Source organism: Bos grunniens, chromosome 20 (assembly GCF_055505025.1).
Source record: "Bos grunniens cultivar Pamir isolate PY7600 chromosome 20, Bosgru_T2T1.0, whole genome shotgun sequence".
NCBI lineage: Eukaryota > Metazoa > Chordata > Mammalia > Artiodactyla > Bovidae > Bos > Bos grunniens.
This window is the reverse complement of record NC_141184.1, coordinates 29,743,311-29,765,608: the sequence shown is the minus strand read 5'-3', so window position 1 is coordinate 29,765,608 and position 22,298 is coordinate 29,743,311. Positions and strand designations below refer to the sequence as shown.

Here is a 22,298-nt window from a genome sequence, read left to right as displayed (position 1 = left end):
CTCAGGTGGCATGTAATACGAAGTAAATGTGGTTAGTATTTTTGGTAATGAAGAATAAGAATCTGACTGAGAAATAGCAGTTAAATGAAGTGTATACATGGAATACTCTGAGTAACCCTGAAGCCTGTGGAAAAATGAACTCATACTTAGTTTTAAGAGAAAATGGCTGAGTGCGTCTCTGAAATCCTGGGGTGGGGGCCGGGTGGGGTAATAATAATTGCTGGTGGGTTGCTGGCAAAAGCCTTGTGATGCTGTCTGGCTGCCACTGGCAATAAAACTATTGTGTTGAAACTAAGGCAGAGCAACCTGAGTCCCAGCTTCTCATTCTGGAAGCATAATTTCCCAACCAGAGCGGTTACCGAGGGTTGTTACGAGATTAGAAAATTCTACCTGATATGCTCCAACCAGTGTTAGGAGGAATGAAAACGTAGAGGAGGTCCTGTAACCTGGAATTACATGTCAGCTAAGCGCAAACTTGAACCATGTTTAGAGAGAAACTGTTGAAAGATTTTCTCAGTGTAACCGCTTGTTAGAATGAATTCCGGGTAATACAGAAGAAAAAGCAGGAATCAAAACCTGATACTGAGGCTGAGAAATTCAGCATTATGACTCAGAAGAGGAAAAGTATCATCTCTCTATGGTGTCTGTACTTTAAGAACAGGGTTTTGCACACCAGAGTTGACTTGGTGACTTAGAAGAGTAGGTACCTGTGCCCTGTGCCACCAAGCGGGAGGTCCATGGAAATCAATAAACTGAATCCTGAGAATGGAGGATGGATAAATGTGACACACAGAGATGTCAAAAAAGGAGCAAAGAAACTATGTCAGTTTAACATATAACCAGTATTAGGCCCATGTGAAACTGGAGAAAACTAGAAGGCAGGGTGCCTGAAGAAAATTGAAAAGAAGAACAGAGTGGTGGTGAGTGCTGAGTAGACAGAGAGTTGTGTTTGGGCTACAGTGAGTCCACTACATACAAACCTTCAAGTTGTGAACTTTCAAAGATGCAAACTTGTGTTTGAATGTTCAGCCAGGTAAGTTAGTTCATGTGTCTGGTGTACATTGTCACGTGTGTGCATCCTCTGTGGGTAGTTGTGCTTCTGTGTACTTTACTATATAGTACTGTATAGAGTACAGTGGTATAGTATCTTTATTTCAAGCCCAGGATATCTGGGAGCAGCATAAAAGCAGCAGCGATGTAGCTGGTACTGCTAAGAAGCGTCATGCAATAATGATGGAAACAAAAGTGAAAATAACTGAGAGAGTGGAGTGAGGCGAGAAGGTGGTAGACGTCACTCATTCTTACAACATGAATCATTCAGCCAGCAGCACGGTTCTAAAGTACAAGGACAAGGTGATGGAACATGTGATGATGTTCTGCTGCTGCCAATGCTGTCAACGGTAATAGGGAATGAGCCTGGACAAGTGATGGAGGAGATGGAGAAACTTCACAGTGTGTGCATGCAGGATCAGCAGGGAGCCCTGGGCTTGATCCCTGGTCAGGAAACTAGATCCTACCTGCTGCAACCAGAAAAACGATGCCGCATGTCACACTGAAGATCAAAGATCCCACGTGCCACAGCTGAGACCCAGCACAGCCACATAAAAATAAATAAAACAAGTAAATAAAGTGAAAGCAGTTTCTAGAAATGAATACAATGAGGGGAGATGCTTAATGATTGTGTGTGGTCTCAACATTGCAAAGATTGATCATTTAACAAACTGAGCCAGAGTCTTATAGAGAACCTCGAGACTTATCTGTCAGGGATACAAAATGGACCTTGGTCATCCCTACCTTTCCGTGGTGTTCACAAGAACCATACTTACTTGGAAAGAGAACCTGGCTCTATTTGGAGCAAGTTTAGAGGAAGTGATGAAGGGACTCACAGCTGTTTCATGTGAGTAAAGGGTAAAGTAAGTAAGACTTAGTTTGGTGAAGAGAAGATGTGGGAACTTTGCCATTAAATGTATTTTCTTTTCTGGGGTAGATCAGAGGGATAGACTATTTTCTAATAATCAGCATACTCTGAAGATAGTTATTTTCTTAACAGTTAATGATTCTTCCTCGCTGGAGGTATGAAAACAACTCACCAGTTTGAATTCATACTTTAGAAAAATAGTTACACTGCGTAGTCTTCATGACCCATCCTCCTTGAGTGCTTAGCCTCAATACCCATGAGTCCCATGCAGGTGAAATGCCTGGGAAACTGTATTATATTTTGGCCACATACTTTGTTTCCTTATTATTGTGTTTTTTAATACAGCATGGATCAAAACATAGTGGACAAAATGCCAGTAATTCGAATCAGAATAGCATATCTCTGGGAAGCCCCCAGGGGCGAAAAGAGAGTCTCCATCTTTTTTCTTTTCCACAGCTATTATAAGCCTTGCATGTGGAGGTGCTCAATACATATTTACTGAATTAAACTGGAAAGAAAGACTTTCTGTTGATTAAAGATCCTTTTTTGGGAGAACTAATCTTTCTTTATAAGTTAATACAGGGAACTGATTTCTGTAATTTCAAGCAAATCCATTACCATGTATTTTTAAATAATGTCAGCTTAAAATACTTCAAAGACTAAAATGATAGAAAGCACATGTCAGTCATTCTGTGGGCTGTGCCCATCCTCCAGGTTCTGATGAATAAGAATGACTTCTTCATTCTCTTGATTTCTAGGGAAACGTTATTAAAAAAAGGAAAAAGATACGCTCTCCATGAAATTGTCTCCCAATAAGGAATCTATAGCCAAATGAAAAGTGATTGAAATAAAAGTTCTGTGTCCTCAGGTGATTTAACCGTATTGATGGTTTTTATAAAAGTTATCCTCATAATGTTAGATTGAGTGTTAAACCTGGAATGGCCCTTCGAGATCATCTGGCTGAGAAGTTCTTACCCAGAGGCTAATGATGGGCTTTAGAGATCTGTGAACTCATTAAAATTCCATAAAATTTTTGCGTGTTTGTGCACACAGGCCTTTTTCTGGGGAAAGACTCATTTTCCTTAGATCTCAGAAGTGCCTTGACCCTGACAAAGTTTCAGAATTTGTGAGTCCTAATCCATTCCCTTAGAATTAAAGAAACAAGGAGGTACAGAAATTTTTGTGGCTTCCTCAAGGCTACACTGCTGGCTGCTGATGAACCAGGGCTCTTCCTACTTTAGTGAGGGCCACACATGCCCTCTTCTAAGCAGCCTGTTGTATTTACTCATTTGATCCTTTTAATTGTCCTTGAAGGTAGCTACACCAGTTGTCCTCAGTTGACAGGCGAAGAAACAGGAACAGAGAGGTTAAGTAATTTACCGTTAAGTCCCAGGATGGGTGAGTGACAGAGCAGCATTTGGACCCAGGCACTCTGGTTCCAGAGACTGTATCTCTAACAACTTACTCCACTGCCCCTCACAGAGGGTATGCCAGGGTGCCATGCTGCCAGTACACTGTTTTAAGACTTTGGCGGATGGGATTTGGGATGTAAAAATATTTTTTGTTTGCTGCAAAATGAATGAAATGTTTTTAATACACTTTTAGAGAATTAAACATATTGAAATGTGCTTTTTCCTAGCATGCCATGATGCTGCCAGTTCTGACCCATCATATTCGCTACCACCAGTGCCTAATGCATCTGGACAAGTTGATAGGATATACTTTCCAAGATCGTTGTCTGTTACAGGTGAGAGTTACTCTCCTGTACATTTATATAATAACAAGATAGGAGTAATTCATCTTGCAGGTTACAAGTGGAATATGGAGAATCTCTATTCTGGAGAGGATGAGGATGTCTAAAACATAGTGTTCTCCATTACTCTACTTTGATTGCCACTTTCAAACCCCTTTTCTTACTTTTTTTTTAGACTGTCCCTAAAGAAATAGACCAAAGCTTCCAGATTTGCCTGTCAAACCCAAACCTCTTCTTTCATCTTTTCCTCTTTTGTGACTCTTCTTTCCAGGTGCTGTGTATTCTAATTCTTCTCTGAAAGATGTGGATTTTTAGGTTTGTTTGCAGAAGAGGGCTTGGACCAAAGCTCTGGAAATTTGACACTGGAGAAAATGGAAAGTTTGGGGCTTAAAATTTAATTGGATAAACAAGTCTCTTTCCTGTTTCATTTGTGATGGTGCTTCTATGCTTTTTTTTGTTTGGTTTTTATTAAATTTTTTTAATGCTGAGTTTTTAAAACTGAACTTATGTCTTTGGAATTTTAGCTGGCCATGACCCACCCAAGTCATCACTTAAATTTTGGAATGAATCCTGATCATGCCAGGAATTCTTTGTCTAACTGTGGAATTCGGCAGCCCAAATATGGAGATAGAAAAGTTCATCACATGCACATGCGGAAAAAAGGTCCGTTTGGATTGCAGTCTCCTATTTTGTTCTCTGCCCCCTGTTGTAAATTAAATCCCCACCAGGAATTGTTCCCTGGTAACTGTTTCATTCTGTCAGTGTTTACTGCTTCTTGACTCATATGTAATGACATTTACTTTGAGCACAGCGTTATAATAAGAGTGAATGCATTTTTGAGAAGACTTAATTTCTCCTATCAAATAGTGTTTAAAGTAACTAAGTTGATCAAACTTGTCCACATGCAAGTCAGATTGGAGTGAGATAAATAATTTTCTTTCTGGATGTCATATGATGGTTCTAGAATGCTTCTAACAATATTGACTTTTGATTGTTTTTAAAAAATAGGAATTAACACCTTAATAAATATTATGTCACGCCTTGGCCAAGATGACCCAACTCCCTCAAGGTAAAGTAGATTTTTTTTATATTAGTTTTGTTGAGATAGAATTCACATACCATACAATTCATCCATTTAAAGTGCATACAATTCAGTGGTATCTTCACAAAATGGTGTACCTGTGATCACTGTCTAATTTTAGAGCATTTTCGTCATGCCCAAAGGAAACCCCATACTCCATATTTCCCTCAGGTTGCCCAGCCCTAGGCAACCAGCAATCTTCTTTTAATTTTTATGAATTTGCCTATTCTGAACATTTTGTATAAATGGTATCATACAATATGTGGTCTTTTGTGACTGGTTTATTTTACTTTATGTAATGCTTAGAAGGGTTATCCATGTTGTAGTACATATTAGTTCTTCATTTCTTTTTATTGCCAAATAATATTCCATGGTATAGGTAGGCCACGTTTTGTTTATCTGGTCATCAGATTGATGGTCATTTGTTCTTTTTCCTTTTTGGTTATTTTGCATGATGTTGCTATGAATATTTGTGTGCAGGTTTTTGTATGGACATGTTTGATTTTTCTTGGGTATATAACTGAAGTTGAATTTCTGGATGATATAGTAACTCTGTTTCACCTTTCCCTTAAGGAACTGCCAGACTGTTTCCAAAGAGTCTGTACCATTTTATATTCCTAGTAGCAGTATTTAAAGGTTCTGGTTTCTTTGCATCTTTCCCAGCCCTTGTTATTATCTGCCTTTTTGAACCTGGGCTTCCTAGTGGATATGAAATATTATCTCATTGTGGTTTTGTTGTATTTCTCTGGTAACTAATGATGTTGAGCATCTCTTCATGTGCTTTTGGGCCATTCATATATCTCCACTGGAGAAATATCTATTTAGATCCTTTTTCTATTTTTTAATCAAGTTACTTTTTGTTATTGAGTTACAATCATTTTTTTAATGTATTCCAGATACAAATCCCTTATCAGATACATGATTTGTAAAAAAAATTTTTCTCATTCTGTGGATCATCTTTTTACTGTTTTAATGAAGCACAGAAGTTTTGATTAATTCTAAATAATAGATAAATTGTGTTACTTTGGTTCCTTTTGCTTTTGGTGACATGTCTAAGAAACCATTGCCTAATCTAAAGTCACAGAGATTTACATCTGTTTCTTCTAAGAGCTTTATGGCTTTTTCTCTCACATTTAGATCTTTGGTCTGTTTCAGTTAGAACTGGTATGACATAGAGGTCTAGCTGCTTTCTTTGGCTTGTGGATATCCACTTATCCTAGCACCACCATTCTTGAAAAGGCTAATCTTTCCCCACTAAATCACCTTGGTTGAAATCACCCTCGTTGAAAATCAATTGATGGTATATATGAGGGTGTATTTTTGCTTCTTAGTTCATTCCATTGATCTGTATGCCTGACCTTAAGCCAGTACCAGTTTGTCTTGATTACTGTAGCTTTGTAATAAGTTTTGCAGCCTAGAAATGCAAGGTCCCTTTTCTAGCTTTCTTTTTTTTTTTAAGATTGTTTTGGCTATTCTAGGCCTATTACCTTTCCACATGAATTTTTTAATTAGCTAAACTTTTGCAAAGAAGCTAGCTGGAATTTTGATAGGGATTGTGGTTAATCTGTGGGTGAATTTGTGAATGATTACCATCTTAGTATTAAGTCTCCTGCTTAATACTTCTGTTCCCTGAACATGTGTTTAATTTCTTAGTAATGTTTTTTAGGTTCCAGAGTACACATTTTGTATGTCTTTTGTTGAATTTATTCTTAAGTATTTTATTCTTTACAGTGCTATTCTAAATGAAATTATTTTTATAATTTTTATTTTGAGATTGTTCATTGCAAGCATATAGGAATGCAGTTGATTTTTTATTTTGATCTTGTATCTTGCAACCTTGTTGAGCTCATTTGTTAGCTCCAATAGTTTTTTAGTTGATTCCTTAAGATTTTCTGGGATTCCCTGATAGCTCAGTTGGTAAAGAATCTGTCTGCAATGCAAGAGACGGGTTTGATCCCTGGGTTGGGAAAATCCCCTGGAGAAGGGAAAGGCTGCCCACTCCAGTATTTTGGCCTGGAGAACTCCATGGACTGTACAGTCCGTGGGGTCACAAAGAGTCAGAACGACTGGGTGACTTTCACTTCACTTTAAGATTTTCTATGTAGATGATCATTTCACCTGTAAATAGAGATAATTTTACTTTTTCCTTTTCAGACTCAGTTCAGTTCAGTTCAGTCGCTCAGTCATGTCCGACTCTTTGCAACCCCATGGACCACAGTACATCAGGCTTCCCTGTCCATCACTAACTCCCAAACCTTGTTCAAACTCATGTCCATTGAGTCAGTGACACTATCCAACCATCTCATCCTCTGTTGTCCCCTTCTCCTTCTGCTTTCAATCTTTCCCAGCATCAGAGTCTTTTCCAGTGAGTCAGTTCTTCGCATCCGGTGGCCAAAGTGTTGTAGCTTCAGCATCAGTCCTTCCAATGAATATTCAGGACTGATTTCCTTTAGAATTGACTGGTTTGATCTCCTTGCAGTCCAAGGGAGTCTCAAGAGTCTTCTCCAGCACCACAGTTCAAAAGCATCAATTCTTTGGCACTCAGCTTTCTTTATGGTCTCACATCCATCCTTCTCACATCCTTTTCACATCCATCCAGCCAACTCTCACATCCATCCTTTTCAGACTGGATGCCTTTTATCTCATTTTCTTAACCTGGTTGCCCTAGCTAGCGTCTCTAGTACAATATCCTGTAGAAGTAGTGAGAGAGGCTCCTTGCCTTCTTCTTAATCTTAAAAGGAAAACATTCTTTTACCATTTTGTATGGGTTTTTCATAGGTGCCTTTTATCATATTGAGGAAGTTCCCTTCTGTTCCTACTTTGCGTAATATTTTTGTCGTGAGGGTGTGTTGAATTTTGTCAAATGCTTTTTCTGCATCTATTAAGATAACCATGCTTTTTTAAATTTTATTTTATTCACATTGTGTGTTATATTAATTGATTTGGGGGTGTTAAACCAACCTTGCCTTCCTGGGATACATTACACTTGGTCATGGTGTATAGTCCTTATACGGTGTGTTTAGGTAGAATTTAGTCTGCTGGTATCGTGCCGAGGATTTCGGGCCTGTAGTTTTCCTTTCCTTTGATGTTTTTGTCTGATTTCATTATTAGGATAATACTGGCCTCATATAATGAGTTGGAAAGCTTTATGTGTTAACTTCCCCTATCTTACCTCTTGATTTTAAAAGCTACCTTCATACATTAATATTTTCACTTTTGTGTGGCCTTGAGCCCCTGAAGAATCTGGGAAGGAAGTAGGCAGGGTCCAAATAAACTCATTAACATCCTGGAAAATGGAATGGAAACAAATGCCTGATGGCTGCTGAGGCTCTAATATTGCTCTCAGGAGGCTTATCTTTGTGTGTGAAGCACAGCAGGTTCTATTTTGAAAGGCAGTACAGGAGACTGAGAGAGGCTTGCTTTTTAACCCGGGGCACTGAAAAGTTGAACAGTCAGGCCTGTCCCTCTTAGGAAGCAGACTTAGATGGATGAAAGGTGGGGAGAGCAGGGTTAGACGTGACACACTGCTGCAGCTGGTAATGGCCTCTTCAGCCAGGTGCATGCCCAGTCGAGCTGGCATAGCTTCCTCCCCTACCTTTTTCTTCATGTATCTCTTTTCTTTTCAAATAGGCTTGCCTTGAGGGTGCTCTCTTTTGAGGTTATCATGAACCAAACCGTCTCTTCCTCTTCAATCAAGAGGTAAAAAGAAAGGCAGGCTGAAACTTTAAAATTCCAGTTTGAAGGTGATCACACGTCTCACTACTGTGTTCCGTGCGAGTCGAAGATCAGAAAAGAACTGTCTAATTAGAGGAGCCTTAATCACACCCTCAGGGATAGCGTGGTCCTGGTTTCCCTATACCCTGCTATACTGTGAAGTCTTCAGATGGCCAGTTCTGTATTTTAATAAGTAGAACCCTGGGTCCCCTGCAGCCCCCTTCAGCAGGGCTACACATGCCACCGACCCATTCTTTTTCAGTGATGAAAGCACAGGTTTAAGTGATCTTTGTCTCATCCACGCCACCCACAGCTGTTGGCATATAAATTATGTCTTTTTGATAGCACTGTTTAAACCTCGTGGTTTATGTTTTCTTACCCTGGCAAAGGGAATGATGGCTGAGAGACTGTGTTCTTCCTGAATTTACATTTTGAAAATGATGCCACTGATAGAGAATAGACATACTCTCTCTTGTCCTTTGACTTCTGTTCTGGCCTTTGTGGCTCTTGTGCTGAGAGTCTCCTGCCTTCTGTCTGATCTTTTTGCTGATGCAGAATTGACCCCAGCTTTCTATTCAGAAAGAGCCTCCTTGCCTCGGCAGCCAGTCCGGCGGCTGCTTGGCTATGACTGTGTAGTATCCCCCTGTGCACGGCCCTGGGAGCTGTACTGAAGAAACACAGACAGATTTAATCCAACAGACATTTGTCCAGTGCCTTTTGAGTTTGAGGCAGTTCACAGGTATTTCGGTTAGGATTTGCCGCCATCACTGCTGGGCCCGGGTTCAGTTCCTGGTCAGGGAAGCCTTCGTTCTTCTTCTCTGCCTGCCACCTACCAACCTCCTCAGCACGACCATACCCTTAGTGATCATGGCTTAGATGGTAAAGAATCTGCCTGCAATGCAGGAGACCTGGGTTTGATCCCTGGGCCAGGAAGATCCCCCAGAAACGGGAATGGCAACCCACTTCAGTATTCTTGCCTAGAGAATTCCATGGACAGAGGAGTCTAGCGTGCTACAGTCCATGGGGTCGCAAAGAGTTGGACACAACTGTGCAACTGACGTTTTCACTTCTTTCAAAGGCAAGTAAGACATAGCCCCCGCTCACCAGGAGGTGTGACCACCTGGGGTGGGGTAAGAGTTCCATAAACATGCATAATATAAGGAAGACTCTGCTATGAGCTTCAGTGAGGGTCAAAAACACAACAGCCATACCAGACTACTGTGGGGCCAAGGAGAGCTCTGGTGGTGGTTCAGGGGTTATGGGTCAGTTATATACCATGTGCTTGAATAATTGAATTCACTTGAAACAACGTGCCCTCTTCCCTGTTTGTTTCTTAGTTTGCTGTTATAAAGTGGGATGTGGTAGTCTGCTCCTTGAAAGTATTTGTACATGTTTGAAATGAACACTATGCAGTTTCAAGCATCAGTGGGTATATTTCCTCCCAAGCAAGCCTGCTCAGGACTTTAGACTTGAGAAAGGAACAAGACAGCCAGTAGGCTAGTAGGTTGTTTGGGCATCCGTGTCTGGCGCTGCAGATGGAGGAACAGGGCAGGTTGGGGAGCTGGGTGGAGTTCTTCCCAGCCCTACCGAAAGCCACTCCTCCCACCCCTGCCCATCCTGCCATGCAGTTAGTGCCGCGTTCTGCTGGGTCTCCCTCCAGACGGCCTCTCCAGGCATCATCTTGCTATTTCTAGAGCCTCCATTCTAGTTTGTAGCTGTAAACTGCTTGAAGGCTTTTTGTGATATCATGTCACCTGCTGAATTCGTCTGAACCTCCTCACCTGACAATCCCAGCACCTGGTGACCCAGGCCACTCTTCCAGGCACATTGCTGTCTTCCCCGTGGCCTTCTGCACACCAGTAAGACTGAACTGCTTCCTGTGCACTCGAGCATACCCTCTCCCTTCCCTGAAGGCTGGCAGTCATTGTAGCTGTGCTCACATTCTGCCAGCATTTCTTTTCTGGTGCAAGTTTCAGTTCTCCCAGGTATTATTAATATTTTGTGTCATAGTTGTTTTTTTTTTTTTTTTTTAATACTGTGAGCATTTGGAAGGTCTTTGATCCTACTCTCTCTTTTCTTTCTTTCAAATTCTTTTTCTTTTCTAATTAGTGCCTTTCAAAAAGCAGGGGCTCAGTAAATAAGTCTTAAAGGAAAGAAGGCAATTCATGATATTACTTTTATTCCAGGTTTTTTACTTGTTGACTAGAAACAGGGAAATGGGAGCATTAGGAAAGGTCATGGTCAGAGCCTTCAAAAGTTTAACGGCTGGTGAATCTCGTAATCTGATTTGGGATCAGCTCACTCCAGTACTCTTGCCTGGGAAATCCCATGGACAGAGGAGCCTGGTAGGCTACAGTCCATGGGGTCGCGAAGAATTGGACTCAACTGAGCGACTTCACTTTCACTTTTCACTTTCATGCACTGGAGAAGAAAATGGCAACCCACTCCAGTATTGTTGCCTGGAGAATCCCAGGGACGGGAGCCTCGTGGGCTGCTGTCTATGGGGTCGCATAGAGTCGGACACGACTGATGTGACTTAGCAGCAGCAGCATTTACAAAGTACTGTTGCCTGGAAAATCCCATGGACGGAGGAGCCTGGTAGGCTGCAGTTCATGGGGTCGCTAAGAGTCAGACACGACTGAGCGACTTCACTTTCACTTTTTACTTTCATGCATTGGAGAAGGAAATGGCACCCCACTCCAGTGTTCTTGCCTGGAGAATCCTAGGGACGGGGGAGCCTGGTGGGCTGCCGTCTATGGGGTCGCACAGAGTTGGACACGACTGAATCGACGCAGCAGCAGCAGCAGCAGCAGCAGCATTTACAAAAGACACAAAGACTTAAAATTGATAGATAAAAATCTGCCTGCCTATCAAAACTACAGAATAATTAACTTTTATGGTTACAAGTTAACCTGTCATTTTTTGAAGTGTCACTGTTGAACCACATAAATCTCAGGTGTGTAGTTATATTTAAGTAATACAAATCACAGCAAAATGTTACCACATCGAAGGTCTCTGAGGGATTAGGCATTCGGTCTCATTCAGGGGATCCATGTTATCAGTAGGACCTTTGGGAATGAGGGGCCAGGAGACTGTAATGGAAAAGTAGGAAACTCAAGCAGCTTTCCTTTGTTGTGTTTTGTTTTGCTTGGTAGAGTCATTGCTGGACATAATGTGTGAGGATCTATGGGATCAGTGGAGAAACACGTTTAGACTGTTTATTAAGGCCTATTTAAGGAAATGGTAGTTGCAGAGTACCCTTTCAATCATGCTAAGTTGCTTCAGTCGTGTTCTACTCCTTGCAGCCCTTTGGACTATAGCTGCCTGACTATTTCTGTCCATGGGATTCTCCAGGCAAGAATACTGGAGTGGGTTGCCATTTTCTTCTCCAATCAGTTATACATTTAGTATTTATCATTAAAACCAGTAACAGTGCATTGACTATATATGAGTAGATGCTTAATCTTGGATCCATGGGTCCAGTTGGATCTGAGATCTAGTAAGGCTTCTCCCCGCAAGTGTTCAGTTAGATGTAATAGTGAAAGTCACTCAGTCATGTCCGACTCTTTGCAACCCCGTGGACTGTACAGACCATGGAATTCTCCAGGCCAGAATACCGGATTTTGTAGCCTTTCCCTTCTCCAGCGGATCTTCCCGACCCAGGAATCAAACTGGGATTTCCTGCATTGCAGGTGGATTTTTTACCAACTGAGCTATCAGAGAAGCCCCAAATGAGGTATGCCTGTAGTCTCTATTATAATATTTTTTTAATAATTACCATAGTATGAAAATCGCTCAGTCATGTTCGACTCTCTGTTGTGTCCGACTCTTTGCGACCCCATGGTCTATACAGTCCATGGGATTCTGCAGGCCAGAATACTGGAGTGGGTAGCCTTTCCCTTCTCCAGGGGATCTTACCTACCCAGGAACCCAGGACTCCCGCACTGCAGGCAGATTCTTGACCAGCTGAGCCACAAATAGATATAATGGACAGAAGGAATTCCTGGGCTGGGTGGAACTTTCCGTCGACCTGCAAGGCCCATTCTAGCTCTGCCCTACCAGTTGCCCCTTGAGGCTTGGAATGCAAAGGTAAGAAAATGTCATTCGTCCCCTCCCTCTAGCAGTGACCCTTGGACTTGGCCCATCCCAAGATGGTTTTCTATGGAGTAGATGACACCTTACAGTAATTACTATTACAGGGAGACTGTTCTGTTTTATGAAGTGTTTTGATTTCCACAGACCAAATGTGCTATCTAACTGCTACAGTTAATCTAAATTTCATAATGCCTCTGTCGATTCAGTTCTCAAAAGCAAATGGAATGTTTACTGCTCTGTAAACATCTCATCTTGGAGCTTGCTAGTATTTAAACAGGGGTGATTAAAGGAAGTATAAACAACGGAAGAAGGAACAAAAGACTTGCCTGTAGACAGCAAGGACCAGCAACTCACTCTGTCCATTTTTCCAGATAAACCACTGGGTTAGGAAGTGTCCGATATAATACTAAACTAAAGTGGTATTTAACCCCCATTTTCATTTGTGGCCTACTGCCAGAGTTTAGTCACAGTGAGGATACAAAAAAAACATATGCTGGATAGGGGACAAATTATTTAATGGATGGCAGACTTACTATTGAATAAACTTGTTTAGCACTGTGACCTTGTATTTTAACACACTGAATAATGGTCTACCTTCAAGGTTATTAAAATTCTCGATGTAGTTCCTGTCTCCCTGAAAGTTTACAAATGAAATTAAATAAAATTTATACCAATATGACTTAATTCAAAATAGTATATGACTCAAAGCAGTTATTATTCTTTGACTGGTTGTCTTGTTATTCTTCAGTTAAGCATTAAACAGTCCAAAGTATGGTTCTTCTTCACTCTGGACTCTGGCCAGGGTTTCTTGGTTTCCACCTTAACTAGATTTTCCTGTATTGTATTTTGAACTGTTGGGAAGATGATAGTCTTTACCACAGAAAATGCATGTTTATTTTACTGGCTTGTGGGAAAGAATAGGATAATGTTAATTTCTCTCTTTTTTAAAAATTTATTCCTTCTTAGTTCCTATCGTCTCTCAGGCAGTAACTTATTTTAGGATCTTCTTTTGCATGGCTTCAGACAACACTCAAGTTCCCAGCCTACTCGGGTCACAGTCTGGCTTGTCTCCACCACTTCACAGAGCTTGCCCTTCCGTGGCTTCAGCCATCTCCCTGGTATGAGTCAATGCTCTCTTCTCATCTTGCTGAGTCTGTTTCTTTACTGAAACATTCTCTTCTCTTTGGCTACAGGATAACACTGACCTCTTCTTCCTCCCACCACTTTGCCAGTTCCCCTGTGCTGGCTTCCCTTCTGCTGGGCCACAGCCGTGACCCTTTCCTAGGCTCAGTCCTGGGACCCCTTGCTTAGCTGCATTCTCTGCCTCACTAGTGCCATCCAGTTTCAGCATCTGAAATCCTGTCTATGTATAGACAACTGCTGTAGTGTTCTTGCCTGGAGAATTTCATGGACAGAGGATCCTGGCAGGCTACAGTCCGTGGGGTCACAAAGAGTTGGAAATGACTAAGAGACACACACGTAGATTTATTACTAACTTTGTTCTTACCTGTGAACAATAGGTTAATATATCTAGCATTTTGCTGGATCTCTCCATTTGGATATTTTATGCACATTTCAAAGTCAGCGTATCTACAAGGCAACTCTTGCTTCTTCCCAAACCTGTTCCCCTCTTGGTCTTCCCATTGCAGTAAATGGCAGCACTTTCCACCCAGCCATGTGAGCCAGAGTCTGGCACTGCCCGTCATCCTTTTCTTGTGGTTAGCTTCCTAGTCCCAACTATCAGCACCTCTTTTCTGCTCCATCTTTCAAATGTCTCCCAAATCTGACGGCATCTCTGCCCCTCCTCTGTTACCTCTTCAGCCTGCACCTCCATCATGTCACATCAGGACCACAGCAGTATCCGCCCTAGTACTTGTCTTTCCTGCGCTCAGTCTCTGCTAAAGGCAGCCAGAGTGGCCTTTAAAAGCCTCAGTTAGATCAGGTCACATCTCTGCTAAGCAGAGAGATGGTGACCTGCTTGCACTGAGAGACTCGCAGGTGGAAGGAGGCTTCCATGAGCCACCTTCCTGCCCGTTTCAGCCTCGTTCTCCAACATGAGAAACTCAGCTTGTAAGATGCACCTTCCTCAAAATAATTGAGATATAAATAAAATACAGTCTCTGCACCGAGGGAGTGTACTTATTTTGATAAGGGACTCAGGTGGGCATTCGTGTGGAGCTCACATTCTGCTAGACCTCGAGGGATGAGTCAGTTTTCAGGGAATCTTGCTGTACAGGGGAGACCTGAAAACTCCAGGGCAGCACAGAGCTTGGCCTGCACAGAGGCACTGAGTATTGTAGGGGATGCCCTCTTCAGAGAGGACCAGGCATGCTGGAAAAGGATCCAGTGCATTGGTGGGAAAGGATAGCAGTGGTAGAGAACCCACCTGCCAATGCAGGAGACCTAAGAGATGCTAATTCATCCCTGGGTCGGGAAGATTCCCTGGAGGAGGACACAGCAATCCACTCCAGTATTCTTGCCTGGAGACTCCCATGGACAGAGGGGCCTGGCAGGCTACAGTCCATAGGGTTGCAAAGAGTCGGGCACAACTGAAGCAACTTAGCATGCACACGTGCACTTTTCAGAGAGGACCAGGCAGTTTTGGAAAAGGCCCCAGGGCATTGGTGGAAGAGGATAGCAGACTGAAAAGGTAGGTTAGGCCCATTTTAAGAGACTTTAGACATGAGGTCAAATTCAGAGTTTGGACCTTGGGAAGCTAGAACATGGTGCCAGTGCTGATTTTCCACTGTTCTTACTCTAAGAATGCATTCTCCCTTCTCTCGTCCACCTGATAGCAGTGTAGAAAGATTCACAGTTGTTAGGCTGATGTCTCATTGCCTTAAGTCTGATTCCCAGGGGACGGAGGCACCAGGGTAGGAAGCCTGAACCCCATGGTAGGAGGCAGTGCTCCCTCCTCCCTTCCCTCCTAGGCACCCCCTGGCAGGATGGCCATCAGAGCCCTTGATTATGAGGAGTTCGTTAGGGTGCTTTGATTACTAAAGGAGCTAACCCTCAGCATCCTTTCCTTTGAGAGGAGAGGGAGGAAATGTAAATGTGGGCTATTTCAAGAGAAGTTTTTAATTCTCCTGTAGGATTAATCACAACGAACGGTTGGAGTTCCTGGGTGATGCTGTCGTTGAATTTCTGACCAGGTAAGTAGGCTTTTCTGCTGTTCCCCAATAATTGCATTTTACAGGCTTAATACATTACCTTTACTTAATACATTACCTTCTTTGTAATTAGCCCAATAAAGCCTTGAAACACAGTGGTTTTGGTCTCTTCTGCAGAGCTTAAAAGCTCCGTGTCTGTGGCTCTTGCCCTGATAACTTGCACTCCCTGATGCCGTAATGAGCAGGATTACAAGATGAAAGGCTAGCGTCTCTGTCCTGTCAAGTTTATGTTCAAGTTGCTACAGCACGAGAGATCAGCTTGTCTTGGTCTAGATGCTTCAGAGCTTATATTCAATTTGTAAAGAAAGGGATGATATTTTAAAATGTCATTTCATTTTCTGGGATTTGTCTTTGATCCCTTTCTCACTCTTTCTGAACTCAAGGGAAGGAAAGCTTACGAGGATTTTAATAACCAGATTTTTTGGGTGTGTCTAGTGTATGTGTGTCTGTATGTTTGTGTGTTTTCTCTCCAGAAGTGTTTTTGGGTCCTTAGTTTGGAGGTAGAGGTAGGAAAGTACATTTTGGTTTCTCAATACTCATAAAATTTCTCTTAAAGGGAGATGACACATGTTGCTCTTGGAACTGTCTCAAGCTATTTTTATTCTCTTTCAATCATTTCTTTTCCCACGAAGGACAAAGTGAGGCAAAAGAACATTTTTCTCAGCGTGTTCTCACTGGACACAATAGGGCCAAACTAGCTTAGCTGCCCCAATCAACAGTGGGTCTTCGAAACTAGTTTGAGAATTAGGAGAGCGCAGTTACCCTTGTGGTCCGGCCTGGTTTTCCGTCAGCCTTCTTCCTAATTCCCGGACTTCCCTGATCAGTAGTCCGGTCTCTGTTTGCCACTCCTGGTTCTGTTCCTGTCCCCATCTGTACTTGTGACAAATGTGCCACCTGGCTGCCCTGCTCAGAGCTCTCCTCAGGGGCCCTTATAACCCAACCCAAGCAAAGCTCTCTGTCTCCAGGCTCACTTTTCAAGTGTTAGATAGGATTGCTCTCAGCAGGATGAATGATTGTTCAGGTCTTCATTGTCATCGTATTTCAGAGAGCTCTTTTTAAAGAAGTCAGTGTGAACAGATGAGTGGATGGTGTTTGGGTTTTAGCACGTTCAGATATACTGTGTTTACTATTTAACCCTTCAGAGACCTTTCAGTTTAGTTCAACCCAGCCGGTATGCACTGCGCAGATATGTGTCAGGGCTGTTGTTTTAGACTCAGAACCACATACAGAATATTGTGATACATACTTATCCGTGTGGTTTTTTTTTGGCAGTGTCCATTTGTACTATCTGTTTCCCAGTCTGGAAGAGGGGGGATTAGCAACCTATCGGACTGCCATCGTTCAGAACCAGCACCTTGCCATGCTAGCAAAGGTACGTCAAGTGTTTGCACTTTATTTGCAGTGAAGTCTACATTCTCTTCTTCAGTCCGTGCATAACTTTGCATTTGAATCAGTAACTCTTTAGGGTATATTAAGGGTTTAATATTTTATTGACGAGGAAGGATTTTTTGTTTATTTGTCTGTTTGGGTTTTAAGGACTCAGCCTTATCAATCCTGTTACCTTAGTGAGTTTCACCAGCAGCTAATGAACTCCGCAGTGAGGTGTCTCGGTCACAGAAGAGGAAAAAATTGACAGACGTGCATGAACAGAGTTAAACATTTGGGGAAAAGGAGCATGAGAACAGAGCAAAAGAAATGAAAGATTTCATATTTTCCCTCTGTGTAATATTTCTGAATTACATTTGTTTTTAATTTATTTTAACAGACAGAATTATAGCTTTGAATAGAATACTCCAGGCCATTTGTATTCATGGGGGATACTTTACAGATCTTTGAGAATCCCCCCAGATCACAAGTCCTATTAATTAAGATTTTGGTTTTAGGCTGTTTAGCCAGCCACATTGACTTTGCCGACTGACTGACAGAACCTTTCCTTGATTTAGATTCGTGGTAGGCATGTTGCTTGTGTTGTCTCATTTGATCTTCCTGTCTCTCTGCAGTGTCTTGTTATCATAAATCCTAACGGATAGGACCCTGGCACTTGTTTGGGAATTCAGGATACCAGCAGGGGGACCATGGACAAATTGATATTCTCTTTGCCAAGCCATAGCTTTCTCATCTGTAGAATGGAGATCTGTTAGCATCTACCACATAGGGTGGTTGTGAGAATTTAGGGAGATTACCATTTGAGTTTTAGTGATTCGTTTATGAAGTGCTTGGTGCAATGCTTGTTCATAGTAATTACATAAACATATGAATAAATTAGGAGGAGTTAGTTGTTTTTATTGCTGCTGCCACTTATAAATTACATTTATCAATCAATTACATTTTATAGGCCTGTGGGTTTATTCAGTAATAGGGGCAATGGTGGCTATTAAATTCCCGAACATTAGTGATCTGTTGTAAAAGCTTTTGTGAGTTTTCCTTGATTTTTAAGTAATTTCTATTTTTTTCTTCATTTTTGATATAAATGTTGGAATATGGTAGAAAAGACTAGATAAAACCCATTCTAGTTTTGCAACTGACTTCTTAATTTGATCTTGCCAAGGCATTAATTACATTTAATATGCGGTTAATTTTATCCCATGGTTTTTGTGTTAGCAAGAGTGTACTGCTGTATTTTATATAACATCCTCATCGTAACTGTGGTGGTAGGCTTTGACCCAGCTTCAGTGGCATTTGAGAATATAAATAGTGATGCCTTCAGGAAAAACCAACTTGGTTTTTAGGCTCACAATGAATGAAATTCCACGAGTGCTTCAGTGTTTAGTTGACTTAATTGTCAAGATGCTTCCTGATAGCTCACGTGAATGTCTGTTGGAAATACCTTTAATAAGTAGATTGTCGGCACACTCTCCCCCACCTCTCCCTGCCATTGTTTTCTTTAGAGTTTCAGGTATAATGGAATTGCATGATTATTTTTCAAACAATTGTAGGGAGGATATTTTCAAAATGTGGGAAATGAAAATGAAAATACAGCACAGTGGGTGGTGTATAGAGCCATGAGTTACAATGGGGGTGGCCACTGGCCATTTCTTCCCTTCAGGGATGTCTGTGTAATCCTCCTCCACCCCAAACCCTGACGTACCCATAGTGCTCAACACCCATCTGCTCCGGCAGAAGGCAGTGGTAAACCTTGCCCTTCTCTCTAGAGCAGTGGTTCTTAACCATGTGAGAGGAGAGACTTGATGGAAGAAGAGTTCTGACTCTGAGAAGGTAATAAAAGCTCTAGGTCAGCACTCCAGACAGTGAACGTTTTAACACATGCACAGTGGAACATCACTCTCCTTTTTAAAATTTCCACTAATGCCTTCATGAAAAAATAAGGATATGGAGCCGGGATTATGAGAAGTTAGAAAATTCATAACATTCCAGAATAGTTGTTTATAATATAAAAATGGCTTGCATTCTACTCTCAAAGCAGGGCTCCAGAGATAGCAAGCAATTGGATTTTCCCAGTGAAGTTGTGAAACAAGTAAAATTTACATATTCTAGCATAAACTCTTGTACTTGGGGATCAGTTTTTGAAAAAAGGTGCTTTCTTCTCTTGTATTTGTGGTAGTCAAAACTCTCATTTGAGTTTATAATATACTCATGAATTCCTACCAATCCAAAATACTGATAGCATATATGCCCTGTTTTTATTTTATTGTCTCTTTTTCAATGTAAATGAATATGGTTATTTTTAACGTACATACCAAGACACAATATCTGAGTCTCTTTTGTCTGAGAGCTGATGAGATTCATGTTGTCCTAGGTTGTTCATTGACTTGTGACTTGTTCCATATTATGTGGCATGTTATTGCTTAGTAGGTATTTATTGAATTGAATTATATGGTAATAGAAACTGATTTATTGTGTGCTTATGCAATGTTTATGTCCTTTTCCTTTTATGGAACAAATTATGATTTCCATTTATTCAATCTCAAGAGTTTTGTAAAAACCATTTATACTGTGTCTAGTTCTAAAAGGACTTGATTTGTCCTTTATGATACAATAGGAAAAGAAATAAGTAGGGACTGAAGTCAAAACAAAGAGAAAATATGGGTAAGATAGTAAAATAAAGCCAGAGGTAAAGTTATTGTACCCAGATATGTTCATCAGTCCTATACAATTTCCAGAATTGCACCATAAATCTGTCTCTAAACTTGTCTGAGGCCAAATAGAAAAAGAAAATATAATTCATTACAAACAATATTCCCAGAGCCCTTAAGGTAGTTCCAACCCATTGCTCAGATTCTTACTCAGCCTTCAGAAGGATGAGTGTGGAAACCTCACAAAGGGACACAAGTACAAAAATATATGGCTCCCCAAATCCAAATCCTTATTAAATATGAAAAAAAAGATTTAGAGAAATAAGGCATTTTTAAGTCTTCTGAGAGTCCCCATCTACTCCACCACGTAAAAATCTCTTGATTTTTCATACAGTACAAAGACCATCAGTACCATGTAACTTTGGAATCCAAGAGGTTAACTTTGGGTTGAGTTTGTATCTCTAGACATATTGGGTAAACTCAAAGGCATGGCCTTGTAAGAGTCTTATTCCAAACTTAGGCTAGTGCTTTTTCTGAACTTGGAGTTGGGTAGATCAGATTTGGTCCATTCTGAACCTGCTTGAATCATCAGAGTTCATAGAAGCTTGCTTGGGGAAAATGTGAAATTGGTCGCGCTGAACTGTATGTATGGACTCGTAAAGAATGGTAGATTAAACTTTCACCTAAGGCCTGTTAATTTGTAACTGTACCGCCTAGGAGATGCTGAGTTATAATAGTTATGATTTTGCTGATATTCTCTAACTTTTGTCATTCTGAATTTTGTAGAAACTTGAACTGGATCGGTTTATGCTTTATGCTCATGGACCTGACCTTTGTAGAGAATCAGACCTTCGGCATGCAATGGCTAATTGTTTTGAAGCATTAATAGGTAATTTCTCTTTTATAGTCTAGTTTTTTGCATGTCTGAAATGTCTGGAGAGCACATAAAATTCAGTGTGAAGCCTTGGGACAAAATTACTTGTTCCCAAAGCTTCATATCATACTGTGAAGTCCCCAGTATGATACCCGCCTCCTTGTATTGTAGTTATTGTGGTTCTTCCGGAGCAGCAGTCACGCTTTCTTTTCTTGAATTTCTTGTATCATGTCATGTACATGCTTAGTATATACTGAACTGAATTGAAGTGAGTTAATATGAGGATAGATTACTTGCCAGATTTGATTCAGGATCACATACATAAATAAGTTGCTGGTTAGGCCCTAATACTTTTTTTTTAAACAAAATTTGAAGCTATTTTACAGGATTTTCTGCTTTAAACATCTTGAAGACACTGCATATTTAAAAACCCCAGGGCCTGAGTCTCTACAACTATTGTTTATTCACTTAAAGCACGGCTAATGCAGACACTCAGGCTCTTTACTTCCTCAGTTTCTTTTTTCCTATAACCAGAATATAATTAGCTGTTGTACAGGAAAGTTATGAAGAGTTAATTAGCTGGTGATTGCAAGGATGCTTTACCATGAGATGTTAGATTGACAATTCCTTGATTTTTTTTTTAGGTAGATGATTTCATACATTTTATTTTTCAAAGGCCTCTGTACTTCCTTATCAGTTTTGCCCTCTTCCTTTGAAAATGAATATAAAAGCTTCCCATTATAGTTTTATGCTGATGATGGTAGCAAGAGAATGTTTAATAATTATCCACAGTCTTTTCACAGCTATGTCTGTTTTGTACAAATATGTCTATTTTCAGAGGGTTTGTCATGTGGAATGACTGCTCTGTAATTTTTTTCCCATCATATTTTTGACAGTTAATGTTACAGTTAGCTCCATAGCCAGGCACACGTGGTTCAGTTCCCTCTCGCGTCATTAATCAGTTCTGTGTCTTTGCCAGGTTACTGAATCTCTTTGAACCCCAGTTTTCCCATCTATGACATGGAGATAGTATCACTTAGCTCACAGAGTTGTAACAACCTTAATATCTGATCCTAACTGCAGCAAATCCAGGGCAAAGTTCCATTTCCTTTACCCCTTCCCCAGATCACCTACTGTGGACCCCAAACCTATAAGTCTTTTCTAATATCTTCTTACTGAGGTGTCCTTAAAGGTGAAGATAAGAATGTGAAAATGCTTTGCATAGGGCCTAGGGCATAAGTGGTTCCTCAAACCCCTGCTTTTACTAAGATCATCATCATCATCACTGTTATAATTGTTATCATTATTACTACCTCTATTGATAAATAATAAATGTATTTAGTCATCAAAAGCCCAGGTGACTAAGTTTCTATTTTACATGGAAAATAGCCTTTCTGAAGACAGATATGAAAAATATGATTTTAAGAACCACCCTACTCCAGAGTTGTTTGATTCCCAGTTAAAATGTTACTATAGTACTAACTGGTTATGATTAGTGGTAAATATGTGTACAGTGCTTAATTATTTCAAAAAATTTTTAAGAATTATTTTTAATTAAAGGTAAAGTTTATCCTACTATTTTATTGGCAGAAGCCTTGATTTATCTGTACTCATATTTTGTCTGTGGCCTGAAATATAAACTATAAATATAGAAAAAGA

General features: G+C 40.8%; 1 protein-coding gene across 10 annotated transcripts in view; it reads left to right on the top strand.

Moving 5' to 3' along the window:
- Positions 1 to 22,298, top strand: part of DROSHA (drosha ribonuclease III) — a 122,950-nt gene that overhangs the window by 70,617 nt on the left and 30,035 nt on the right. For all 10 annotated transcript variants that reach the window (XM_086361271.1, XM_086361267.1, XM_086361266.1 and 7 more), the window contains 6 exons: positions 3,558 to 3,665; positions 4,196 to 4,334; positions 4,680 to 4,740; positions 15,654 to 15,713; positions 17,004 to 17,103; positions 20,552 to 20,654. In XM_086361271.1, coding sequence (XP_086217397.1) covers positions 3,558 to 3,665; positions 4,196 to 4,334; positions 4,680 to 4,740; positions 15,654 to 15,713; positions 17,004 to 17,103; positions 20,552 to 20,654 — 571 coding nt within the window. The remainder of the gene's footprint in view (positions 1 to 3,557; positions 3,666 to 4,195; positions 4,335 to 4,679; positions 4,741 to 15,653; positions 15,714 to 17,003; positions 17,104 to 20,551; positions 20,655 to 22,298) is intronic.